General features: G+C 37.6%; 1 protein-coding gene across 1 annotated transcript in view; it reads left to right on the top strand.

Moving 5' to 3' along the window:
• Window positions 1-12,126, top strand: part of LOC107726399 (syntaxin-binding protein 5-like) — a 90,612-nt gene extending 78,486 nt beyond the window's left edge. The window contains exons 19-27 of the mRNA XM_016535958.1: window positions 893-955; window positions 3,782-3,829; window positions 5,400-5,450; window positions 7,350-7,631; window positions 8,204-8,573; window positions 9,795-9,960; window positions 10,069-10,180; window positions 11,395-11,615; window positions 11,785-12,126. Of these exons, the coding sequence (XP_016391444.1) occupies window positions 893-955; window positions 3,782-3,829; window positions 5,400-5,450; window positions 7,350-7,631; window positions 8,204-8,573; window positions 9,795-9,960; window positions 10,069-10,180; window positions 11,395-11,615; window positions 11,785-11,826 (1,355 nt within the window). The 3' untranslated portion in view covers window positions 11,827-12,126. The remainder of the gene's footprint in view (window positions 1-892; window positions 956-3,781; window positions 3,830-5,399; window positions 5,451-7,349; window positions 7,632-8,203; window positions 8,574-9,794; window positions 9,961-10,068; window positions 10,181-11,394; window positions 11,616-11,784) is intronic.
• The last annotated feature ends 1,602 nt before the right edge of the window (window positions 12,127-13,728 follow it).

Here is a 13,728-nt window from a genome sequence, read left to right as displayed (position 1 = left end):
TCAAAAGACAGTAACTAGTAATATATAATGTATTACATTTTGGAAGTAACTTAATCATAATCCGTAAAGATGCACTTCTCTCTAAAGGCGCATCTGAGGAGATGGCGAGTCAGGATCGGCAACTTCGTCCTTGCGACACCGACTCAGAAAACACTAGTTTATTAGTAAATAACTCAAATATCTCCTTACTATTTATGGTAATTACTTCTGCCGGTGCTTTGCGGCAAACTTAAGCCTATTGCGTGCATTTGAACGCAGAACTCTTCAGCTGCGCTGACGGCACGCACCATACTGCTGCTGGCGGGACAATAAACACCGTCGAGCCGGTAGCACGGTCTTGTGTTGTTTCCACCAGCGCTGCAATTTTTTTCGTCACTAATTGATGGATGTCTAAAATATAAAAATAAGGAGAAGCCTAAAACAGGCCCGAGGCCCGGCCCGCGTCTGAACTATGACGTGAAAATTGGCCCGAAGCCCGGCCCGAGGGGCGTAAAAAAGTCGGGACCCGTCGGGCCCGGGCTGAAATGCAGGGCTCTAGAGATGATTGCTGGGGCTTGGCTATCAGGCTATGGACTGGTTGTAAGATTATCTAGTGTGTACGTGTGTGTTTGTGTCGGGGGTAATGAGTGATATTTAGTGGGGGGCTCGGATCTGTCGGATATGCGCACAGGGAGAGTGCTGATCAGAGCAGCTGGGTTCAGTTCCTGTCTGCCCATCTGCCTCTCAACTCTGAGATCAGAACAAGGGCTACACACTGCACCTCACACTAAAGAGTATAGTCAATTGTCCTGTCTACTAAAATACATCTTAGACTACTTTTTCACAAGGTAACAGCACACTGGCACACTTAACACATTTTCCATAGTGACATAGTTTCTCTTTCTCTCTACAGGGCTTTGTGACATTAGCGAGGGCTCAGCCACCTCAGAGGATCGCTGCAAATCCCCCACCTCAGGTAAAACGCCCCGCAGAGCATGACACAATCCATACCGCCTCCGACCACCATCATACCGATCAGTCCTGACACTGGAGTCTGCTGAAACACAGATGATATGAGCTCCACAGGGGGGCGTTTTAGTGGTTCAGTCGAATCCTCTGTTCAAGTGCTGTCAAAAGTACTGATGTCGGTACCATTCGGTACTGAAATTTAAAAAATGTGACAATGGCAGCTTTTTCCGCTAGCATTTTGAACACTGTTGAGCGGATTCTTAAACAGCTCTGATTGGCCATTGTGTTCACACGCTCAACAGAAATGTCTGTGATTGGCTACAATGATCAAAGCCGCGTTTATCAGCGGATCCCTCTATGAGCAGATATATTAGGGATCCGCTGATAGACACGGCTTTGAAATGCTCCTGTGTGTATCTGTGTAAGCGCTCGGTGAAGAGCGTGAAGCAATGATCATTGTAGCCAATCACAGACATATCTGTTGAGTGCGTGAACACAATGGCCAATCAGAGATGTTTGAGAATCCACACAACAAAGCTCATAATGCTAGCAGGAAATGCTGGTATTGTCACATTTTTAAAATTTCAGTACCGACTAGTACCAACATCGGTACTTTTGACAACACTACTCTGTTCAGGACTAAAGGGATAGTTCACCTAAAAATGAAAAGTCTGTCATTATTTACTAATTTTCATGTTGTTCCAAAGCTCTATTGACTTAATTTCTTCTTGGAAAAGGACTACAACTGTACACTGCTGTTTAAAAGTCTGGGGTCAGTAAGAATTAATACTTTTATTCAGTAAGGATGCATTAATTTGATCAAAAGTGACAGTAAAGACTTTTACATTGTTAGAAAAGATTTATATTTTTTAAACATTAATAATAAGAAGAAATGTTACTTTAGCATCAAATCGGCATGTTAGAATGATTTCTAAAGGATCATGTGACATTGAAAACTGAAGTAATGGCTGCTGAAAATTCAGCTTTGCCATCACATGTTTAATTGCATTTTTAAAATATATAAAAATAGAAAACAGTTATTTTACATTTTAATAATATTTCACAATATTACTGTTTTATTTTGATCAAATAAATACAGCCATGGTGAGACTTGTTTAAAAACATTTAATAATCTTTTTAAATATTAAAAAATATTTCGAAATCTTACTGACCCGGGTCATCTGAAGCCTTACAGTAGTTTTGTGTGAGGCTAAAAATCAACATTGAAAATATTTACTGAAAATCTTGACATCCCTTCATGATTTTTCTTTTATTTAATTAATCAAATTCACAAAACCAGCCTGAATTATATGTTTACACATTAGACTGTTATTCTTTTTGACAAAACAACATGAGGGTGAGTACATAATGATTTTTGAGTGAATCCTTTGAGATTCATTACTAATTCATATTACACCAAAAATCAATTATACACTTGTGTGCATTTATTTTGTAATTCTCTCGGTATTAAACTAGCCTCTGCTGAAAATCATAGGCGGAGTTTAATCAGGGCACACCTTACGTAACATCATAAAACTTTGTGCGTGTGTCTGTGGAGGAGAACAAAAGTTCACGAAGGCCACAGATGACTGATGATGGCTGGCAGTGAGATGAATGGTAATTGTGACTGACATTGTGACAAGGTGCTCACGCCTGGTGGGAGAATAGTGGTTAAACATATGAGCTAGAAGCAAGTCATAGGTTCAGACCCCTGAAGGGGTGATCCATGACCTGAGGAGCAGCACCATTGTGCCCTTCAGCAAAACTGTCTCTGTATCAAAGCATTTGCTAAAAGAAACTTCCACAGCAGTCATACAGATTGGTACTGACCACACTGGATAAATTGTTAGGAAGTGGTTTCTGAAATTATATGTGCAAAAGAGTTGAAAATGCAGCAGCTGCTTAGACTTTGAGCAAGACACAGCTGTTTTTGTGGGCGGAAAGGACACATTAAATCTAAATTTACTAGACAACCAAAGCTTGTAAATGCACTGTAAAACACAGCGCTCTTAGTTGAGAGTGCTTTTAGACTGCAGTTAATGAGGTATTGATTGCTTTCAGATACTGTCCCTGAATTGTGTAACTGAATATTTAATCGTAGATGTGTCACATAGAGATTCATGTTATGCAAATATAAATAACACTGTCCCAGGGAGACCTTTTTTTTTCTTCTCCAGATTCTTAACCTTTGCTTAATATCACATATTTCTCTGGGGTGGGAAAAAAGGGCATTATTTTGCCATCATTATTCAAATTAGCATTGTTTTTTTGTGGATAGAATGCAAATATAAAATGCAAAAATATTCAAGGTTAAAACACAGATAGGACAAGGTAATCTTAAAGCATTTGCATTCTTTTTCTTTAGTTCATTTAGCGCCGCTGAATGTGGCGTGATAAGCCAAATACAACCTAAAAAAATCCTTCTACAAAGAGCGTGACATTCACACTTGGAGACCGGGGCAGATCTCAAAATAGAGATAAGATTTGCTCCGAAAGGTCAGAACAGAATGAGAAAGTATTTCCAAAATGACTTAACCTTCAGTTAAAGCACAGACCTCTGCAGCTGTTCTCTCAGCAAGTGGTTTGATCAAATATTAAAAGAAGGTCCCTGTAATCATTGTGCAAATAGCAGCATACACTTGCTGTAACACCATGGGCAGATACAGAACAAATGATTGCGACTGCCACAGAAAGCCAAACCAAACGCATAACAAACAAAACAACCCAGGTCGATACATAATCTTTCACGTTATGGCTCTCCTGCGCTGTATGTTGCTCCCAAAAAGCGTAAAATATCTCTAACTGCTCATATGCTTTACTTCCTCCCAAAAAGTCTTCATGTCAAACCATCAGCAATTCTACAATGGAGGAGGGAGAGGAGGTAAGGTTGGATGACGGTGTAGAAGAGGTTCCACTGGTTTTGTTCAACCACACTGTCTCTGTCTCTGTATGAACAAAACAGAGGAAGCAGCTGTCCTTAGAAACAGTTACCTGAATAACCCTGACGGAAATTCCCACTGCATGCTACGTTCATGTAGCACGCATGTGACATGGTGAAATGTGCTTGTGGTGACTTGCTTGAGGCGTTTCTCTTTTGCCACACACCAGTGGCTGCGTCCTATAATTGTCTGTCAGTAGGAATTAAGGTTTTTCGGTTTGTTGTCTTCCTGTACTTCTTGTCACTTTATGTCTGTACATCCCAGCACAGGATTTAGAAAAATACACATTTATTTAGATGGATTGCAACCAGCCGCGGTATTCACTTTATAAATGCTTCTGTGGAGTACTATTAGGAAACAAATACATAGTTTTGGGTAATTGACCATTTAGTTTTCTTTAGTTGTTCTTACATAGACAAGCTGTGAAGGCTGTTTTGTTTTGTTTTGTTGCTTTCTTAATGATTTGATGACTGCTGAGCTCATTACACTGCAAAAAAAAAAACTTTAATTTTAAATCATTGTTTTAGGGATTATTTTGGCTGTCCACTTAAAATATCTTAACCTCCTTAAAGGAAACAAAAAATATTTGAGAAGCAAAACTGTCTTAGATAAGACTTATTTTAAGAGTGTGTGTGTGTGTGTGTATATATAAGAGTGTATATGTATTTAATTTTTTTCTTACCGCATTACATATTTGTTATGTCTTATTTTAAGCTTAAATTAAATTGGATGTTTAGTGGTCATGGTTAGTAGTGTTAAAAAATTATAATAAAATCTATGTAGTACAATAATTACATTTAACATTTAGTTTATATTTAACATTTAGTTAATAATATTCAGTTAATCACTAAACATAAACCTTCTTTACTTCTTACAGTTAAATCTAAAACTGTAATGAACATTAGAAAATAGTATTAAAATAAAAACAAAATGATTTTATGCAATTGTTTCTTAAGTAAATTTGTCTTGTTTTAAGAATGTTTAGATATTTTTGCTGGACAATAAATGTATAATGTAACAGCTAAGGTTAAACAAGGTCACACATTCATCTGCCAGCAATTTATTTATTTATGAAAGACAATCGATAAGTCAACAGATACCTATGCAGCAAGGGTATACAAATTATACAAAATCATGCATATAAGCCGTAATGTCTACTCTGTATTCTCCTGTTTGGTGCATGCTTGTGGCATGGGGTGCTGAGAATTATTGTTTTGTCTGTTCTGATGTTAATTATTTTCCTTTCAGGGCTTTGTGTGGCCAAATTACACCCATTTACATCCCAGAACTGTTTGTCCAGCATGCAGCATTATGCAGTTTGTCTCTGACTCTCTAAAAAATATTGCAGTGTCTCCTTTGTCCTGTTTGAAGCATTTGTGTCCCTCAGGATGATTAAAAAACCCTTTACCTATGTTGCCTTGGTGTTTTCTCGAACACAACTAGTTCAAGCATTGCATGGCTTTTACTGAGGCTTCAATGTGTTTGTAAAGAGAGGTGTTCTCTTTTTTCCAGCAAAGATGTCACGGAAATTAAGCTTGCCTACTGAGCTAAAGCCAGACTTGGGTAAGCCTTGACTTTGTGTTCATGCTACACAGCTTTTGAATGTGGAGTCCATCAGCACATTATCAGAAACTGGAGAGTCCACATGCTCACTCGCTTTGAACATCTCACGTCAGTTAGCCAAAGACTAAGGTGGCGTCAGAATTCCCACTTTCAGAGTTTATACTGAGTTTCTGACATTGAAACATGAGATATGAAATATAGTTTATCAGAAAAGGTCCACCATCTCACGTCAGTTAGCCAAAGACTAAGGTGGCGTCAGAATTCCCACACTTTCAGAGTTTATACTGAGTTTCTGACATTGAAACATGAGATATGAAATATAGTTTATCAGAAAAGGTCCATCTGAAGCTGATTTTCTTATGTATTGATTCTTGGGCCTGACATACAGGTACATATGGGTCATGACTGTATTGGTTTATCAAAAGGCTTGTGATTGTCTCCATATGTAAATGGTACACATAAGCATGGACAAAACCACTGCATTACTTTCATGTAGTCAGGGTCCTCTGTCAGTCTTCCTAACTCTTATCCCGAATAACACAAGTCAGCATTTGCCAGTTCAGCATTTGCTGGTATTTAATTCAGTATCAATTTCAGTTCTGTCATCAGTTTCCAGCAGGAGTGTTTTTAAGGGAATTCCCTCAAGGAGTACATTCTGGAATCGGCTGATTTTAAATGAAAATCAAATGTGTAGGGCTGATGTGAAGATCATTTTCCCCTCACATATTATTACCATATATAAACTTCGACAGGATATCAGATAATTGTTTTGAATAGGGAAGCTTTAAATGTACACAATTGTTCAAACGTTTGGGATCAGTGATTTTATTTTATTTTATTTTTTTACTTCTTTTTTTTTCATCAAGGATGCATTTAATTGATCAAAAATTACATCTATACATCTATAATGAGAGTTTCCACAAAATATTAAGCAGCACAACTTTCTTTAGCACTGACAATATTAAGAAATATAACCATAAGCGTCAATTAATTGGGGTTAAAGCATAAATGGCTTGTGTTGACGATACAATTAATATACAATACAATGACCATGTCTCTTTTCAAATATAATTGTCCTTAATTGCCTCTGGAAGTATTATTCTATGTACTATATTAAAACAGACAAATAATATAGTCTCTTTACTTCAAATGGACAGCAATACATTCACTGGCAACTCATTGAAGACTGGCATAATGGCTGCTGAAAATTCAACTTTGCCATCACAAAAATTAATTTAAAAATATATTAAAATAGAAAACATATTTATTTATTTATTTTTATTTTCAAAAACATTCGAAAATCTTACCAAAATTTTGAACGGTATGTATCTTTTCAGTGAGGTAGATATAATGTTATATTAATGGAAACTACATTTGCCACATTCTTCCATTATTTTTATTTATTTATTTATTTGTTTGTTTTTAATTTCCAGACTGAACACATCTTGGATAGGATGACCAGACGTCTAGTTTTTCCCAGAATAGTCCCATTTTCAGACCCCTTTAACATGTCCAGATGCAGATTTATTTTAGAATACGTTCTAGTAGGGCCAATATTCTAATAAATGGGGTCGGGTAAAAGGGTCTAAAATATGTAAGTGTTCTGGGAAAATAGGGCATCTGGTCATCCCAATCCTGGGAATACCATTTGTCTCCATCACATTGGAGAGACTGCCTCATTTCCCACATCAAAGGTCATTTTCTCACCACTGAAGGATATTTAATGTTTTAACTTGTGCATAAACCACAATCACAAAGGCAAAACATTTATTTAGATCCTAATTCTGCTCAAGGCCAAGGGGCTGTTTTGTTACACAGATATGGAAAAAGTAATGATGTTAATCTGTCAGTTTCATCTCGGAGTGGGGGCTTTACCTTTTTGTGTTTTTCTCTCTACTGTCCTACTCTCTGTATGTCCCCCGCGGGGTTCCATACCCCTAGACAACAGGGACAACTCCTTCAGCCGCTCACGGAGCTCCAGTGTGACCAGTATTGACAAGGAAGCACGAGAGGCTGTCACATCTTTCCATTTCTGTGAGACGTACAACCGCAAAGCAGATGGCGGACTTACACCTAGTCTGTGGGTTGGCACGTCCTTGGGCACAGTCTTGGCAATCTCCCTCAACATGCCCCCTGCTGGAGAGCAGAGGCTTCTGCAGCCAGTCATGGTCTCTCCTTGTGGTAAATTAGTGAATTCTGAACTATTGAAAAATTAACATTTGCTAAAAATTTACTCAGCCTAAGCCCAACCAAGATGTTGAGTTTGTTCCTTCATTGGAACAGGTTTGGAGAAATTTAGCATTACATCACTTTTTCACCAGTGGATCCGCTGCAGTGAATGGGTGCCGTCAGAATGAGAGTCCAAACAGCTGATAAAAACATCACAATAATACACAAGTAATCCACACGACTTCAGTCCATCAAATAACAATATATTTCTTAGAAACACACAGCTTTTCACTTCACAAGACATTAATTATTGGGCTGGAGTCATGTGGTTTACTTGTGAATTATTTTAGTGATGATTTTATCAGCTGTTTGAACCCTTATTCTGACAGCACCCATTCACTGCACAGGATACATTGGTGAGAAAGTGATGTTATGCTACATTTCTCCAAATCTGTTCTGATGAAGAAACAAACTCATCTGCATCTTGGATGAAACTTTCAGCAAATTTACATTTTTGGGTCAACTATTCCGTTAATTTGAAGGTTGGTTTGTTTGACTCTGACATGTCGACCCTCTCTGTACAGGTACTCTTGTCAGGTTGAAGGGTAGCATCCTCCGGATGGCTTTCCTAGATTCTACAGGGTCTCTCCTCCCTTCTGCTTTTGAGCCATGGTACGAACCCAACGCCCCGGCCAACGGAGAGGAGCGGGACAAGGCCCGTAAGAGACGGCCGGTGTCGGTGTCCCCATCCACATCCCAGGAACTGAATGAAAACCAGTATGCTGTGGTGTGCTCTGAGAAACAGGCCAAAGTCATATCCCTGCCCTCTCAGACCTGTGTATTTAAACACAACATCACCGAAACATCTTTTGTGCTGCGGGCAGATGTGGTACAGATGAACGCTGGCATTTGTGTGGCCTGCTTCTGTGCCAATGGACACATCATGACCCTCAGGTAAGAGAAGATGCCCTTCAACATAAGCCAGATGAGGGTTGATTAAAATGCATTAATTTGGGACTGTGTGTTGGAATGTGTAAATACTTAAAAATCTATGAATCTACCATGATTAAGAAAGGGAAAACAGCGGTATTATTATTATTATTATAGGGTATAACATTTTTATATAATGTTATGTTTATATATTTATTTTTACACTATTAGATATCAAATTAGCAAGCTGCATGACTAAACATGGGAAACTTTTTCATTTTATTTAAAAAAAATATTATACATACACTACCTTTCAAAAGTTTGAGGTTGGTACTATTTTTAATGTTTCTGAAAGATGTCACTTAATGCTCAACCAGGCTTCATTTATTTATTTAAAAAAATAAAGTACAATCAGTGAAGTTGTGAAATATTATTACAGTGTAAAATAAATGTTTCTATTCTAATATATTTTAAAATGTACTGTAATTGATTCTTGTTAGTCTTCAGTGTCACATGATCATTCAGATGTCATTCTAATATGCTGATTTAGGGCTCAAGAAATGTTTCTTATTATCAATATTGAAAACAGATCAATATTTTTGTGGAAACTGATCATTTTCAATAGAACTGCATTTATTAACTGACAGACCACTGTAATGTCATTTTAAACATAGTGTAAATAATTTATATTAAATAACATAGTATATTAAATGCTACACTATTCAAGACTGCTTTTACTCAGTCAGCTTTTAAAGATTTGTTTATCCGCACACTGCCTGGTGATTGTTTCACTGATGTGAGGAATTGTTTGTAGCCTGATATTGATACATGCAGAAAAATGTGGAAATAAGGCTATTTTTAGTATACAATATTGTCGTCTTGCTCCACTGTTCAGCAAAGTCAGAGCCAGGGGGCCTGTAGCTATTGCAACACAGATCTAATCACTGTATTGCTCTCTGAATCGCTTTGGCTTATAAATCTTCAGAGGAGAGAAAGGCAGACAAACATCTGTATGTGTTTGTCAGTAGGAAGGTCACAGTTAACCATCAAACATGAAGACCTTGGGGGGTATTATTGCAGATATCATCTACAAATGTCCTTAATGTTTGTTCCCTGTAATTTAATGGAGCATTTTGAAGGACAAAATAAGCACTGCCACAGTCTCAGCATTGCAGTTCTTGAATAATAGAGAAGGTGAGAAATCCCAGAGCTGAAGAAATGTCTCTCTGTGTCATGCTGTTTCAGTCTGCCTGGGTTGAGACCACTGCTGGATGTAAATTACCTACCCCTGACAGATATGCGGATAGCGAGAACGTTCTGCTTCACCAACCTCGGCCAGGCCTTGTACCTGACCTCCCCTACTGAGATCCAGAGGATCACCTACAGCCAGGAGGTCTGCGAGAACTTACAGGTGAGCAAAACATATTCATGAACTGTTCTTCTCTAGACTCTTCTGTTGCACAGTATTTATGACGATGTTGAAGATGTCGATAATGATGATGATTGGATTGTGTAACAGGAGATGCTAGGTGAGCTGTTTACTCCAGTGGAGACGCCTGAAGCTCCTAACAGAGGATTCTTTAAGGGTCTTTTTGGAGGAGGAGCACAGTCTCTAGACAGAGAAGAGCTCTGTGAGTTATTTTTTTATGATCTGCTCTTTACCCTCAGATTCTTGATTGAAGTATCACAGCAAAGACGATGTGGTAGAAATGTAGACCACAAACAGAGAGATGACCATTTAGATGTGGGGAGACTGGAGCTAGTTGTCACAGTTGTGTTTTTACTCCAGTAAATATATTTTTCAGGGTAGGTTCATTTCTGTAAGTCAGATTCTCAGTAGGCACAAATTATTGCCCAGACACAATGGATACAGCCATTGAAAAGCCAAAATTGTTGCTATTATCATTGTTAAATTGTTATTATTAATACATTCAACAAAATTACAGCATCTAAAACACATTGGCAACTTGAGATTCATTAAACATATAAAATAACTGGCATGTAGGCCAGTGTATTTTATTGTGTGTGGTGTTCACTTGTTTATCCAACAGCTATTACAAAAATATAATGATATTGATTGATTCACAGAAATTATTAAGATATAATTTTTTGAACAAGGCATTTGAAACCAACCAATCACAAACATTACATTTACTACATAGAGAATTTTTGACATAAAACCTACTTACTGAGATATACTGTAGACCTTGTGCCAACAAATATTGTTATTGTTAACTAAAAATACAAAAAAAAAAAGGTTTTTGTTAATTTAAATAAAATATAAATAGATGAAAATCTTGAACTTAAAAAAACCTAAACAGAAAACTAGAAATGTGGTCTTGGCAACTAAAATAAGGTGAAACTGAAGATTTACTTTCATATATATATACTTTTGTTTTTGTATAATAAATAATGCAAAAATAACACTGGTGACAACTGTGTCATCTAGCCTACTGTACTGTGCCTCTTTGCCAAAAAAAAAAAGGTTTTTGTTAATTTAAATAAAATATAAATAGATGAAAATCTTGAACTTAAAAAAACCTAAACAGAAAATTAGAAATGTGGTCTTGGCAACTAAAATAAGGTGAAACTGAAGATTTACTTTCATATATATATATACTTGTTTTTGTATAATAAATAATGCAAAAATAACACTGGTGACAACTGTGTCATCTAGCCTACTGTACTGTGCCTCTTTGCCATCTTAATGAGCTCTGTTCTCAAAAATGGCATCTTCACTATGTTGTCGTAACGGAGAGCTCATTTGTGTTCTGTTGTGCTGTCACCTCATTTGCAGCATTCTTTCCTCTTCTTTTCACACTCTGCTTCTGTATTTGTGTTTCAGTCGGCGAGTCAGGAGCCGGAAAAGCACCACGCAGTCTCGCTCAGCACATTCCAGGTCCTGGGGGTATAGAAGGCATGAAGGGGGCAGCGTCAGGCATCGTGGGTGATCTAGCTCGAGCTCGGATAGCGTTGGATGAGAGAGGGCAAAAACTGAGCGAGGTGGAAGAGCGGACGGCAGCCATGATGGCCAGCGCTGACTCATTCTCCAAACACGCTCATGAGGTACAGCGTTACCACCGTTGACGCCAATAACAGATGAATCACTTCTTAAAAATAGCTAAACATTTATGTATTACATAAATTCATTTTATGTGCATTACAATCATTGTGGCAGTACAGCTGGCGTCTCTAACTTAGTTCTTCTTTTTACTGTCTTTGCTCCCTGTTGCAGAAGATGCTAAAGTGTAAGGATAAAAAATGGTACCAGTTCTGATCTCCGCAAAAAAGCAGAGCCCAAAGGGACTCAGGAGTTCTCCTACACAGCCTTGTTCATCTGTAATCCTTCTCCCACTCCTGTCTTTATCTCTCCTCTGCTGGACCAGTGGGATCCCTCGCTCTTTCCTAGCACAATGTTAAATACAGTCTGCTTACAGAACTGCAGCACAGACTGAGAGCAGCCCCAATCTGAGGAATACCATACCATGATGGCGTCCACTCTTCGGTTTTTGTTTGTTTGTTTAATAGCGCCAATCCTCTCTCATGACGGCTGGGCTTTGCACGCCCTGAAATTCCATTTCTTCTCTGTCTTTGAATTGTTTTCGTGCTGTTGTTTTTTGCAATCATGTCCTGCCTCCCGCATTAGAGAGCAGTAAATAGTCAAAAAAGACAGACTAAACAAAAAATACAATAGTCTTTATCTCTCCTCTGCTGGACCAGTGGGATCCCTCGCTCTTTCCTAGCACAATGTTAAATACAGTCTGCTTACAGAACTGCAGCACAGACTGAGAGCAGCCCCAATCTGAGGAATACCATACCATGATGGCGTCCACTCTTCGGTTTTTGTTTGTTTGTTTAATAGCGCCAATCCTCTCTCATGACGGCTGGGCTTTGCACGCCCTGAAATTCCATTTCTTCTCTCAGTCTTTGAATTGTTTTCGTGCTGTTGTTTTTTGCAATCATGTCCTGCCTCCCGCATTAGAGAGCAGTAAATAGTCAAAAAAGACAGACTAAACAAAAAATACAATAAACAACAAGCATCATAAAAATCTAAAAAAAAAAAAGAGTATATATACATAATTCTATATAAATCTCCATTAAAGTCTGTAAAAATGCCATATTCACTATTGACTGTCATAAGGAAAACTGAAATACGAAGACACCAGGTGAAGCACGGGAAGAGCTCTGTTCACAGGAAATGATGTCGTAACGTGGAGGAGTCGAACCTTTCAGAAGAGAGAACATCGCCCTTCTCCAAAAATGTATTCAGTGTATTTCTGTCAATTTTCCTAAATTACCCATTTGGTTTAATTACCATTTTAATATTATTTATTTATTTATCAACGAACTAGAAATAATCTGTAAAATCAACTGTAGATGTCTAATTAAATATAAAATGCTTTTTGGGTGATATTTTTACGGAATTATTGTGAATATCACTACAATAATGCTTTACATTAAAGTACCATCTAGAGGGTTTATAATAAGTTGACATGATCCAGAGAATGAATCGACAGATCTATGTGGTAAATGAATGAATTATGAAATAACTATTTATAAACCAACTGTGAGTGATTTAATGATGGTATTTTCATGTGATACATTATACAGATGTTTTAAACTTTCTATGAAACTCCGTGCTGAAAATATCTGGTCTGGACTGAGTTGTGAAAGAAAGTAGGCAAATACAAGGTTTAAAGTTATCCATGTTTTGTTGGGTAGACAGCCATATAGACCTCAACAGCTAGAGCATTTGTTGTGACTGAAAATTACATCACAGTCTCTTCGGCGTTGACTCTGGGATTTGATTTTGCCCATTAGACCAGCTTCCTCATTCCTGCATACTGCATAGATTAAACCGCTTGAACATAGACGCTTTAGTTGAACATGTAGAGATTGTACTTTAGTAAATATTTTGGTCCAAATTTCATTTGTTAAATAAAAAGCACTTACTGTACTGTTGGAAACGGCTCTTTTCATGCCTGGAAATTTGGACCGGTTTTCCAGCTCTAAACTTTGGTGACTTGAGCACGCTTTCACTGACTTGGAAACAATATTCATTGTAGTTCTGAATGTCAGTATAACATGTTTCTATCTGGTTTCACACTGGTGCTTCATGTGTAATGCAATGGCACAGAACATACTTCAATTACATCTTCATCTGTGAAAAAACCTACAA

This window comes from Sinocyclocheilus rhinocerous, unplaced genomic scaffold, assembly GCF_001515625.1.
Source record: "Sinocyclocheilus rhinocerous isolate Xijiao unplaced genomic scaffold, SAMN03320098_v1.1 scaffold605, whole genome shotgun sequence".
Lineage (NCBI taxonomy): Eukaryota > Metazoa > Chordata > Actinopteri > Cypriniformes > Cyprinidae > Sinocyclocheilus > Sinocyclocheilus rhinocerous.
This window is presented reverse-complemented; position numbering and strand designations above follow the sequence as displayed.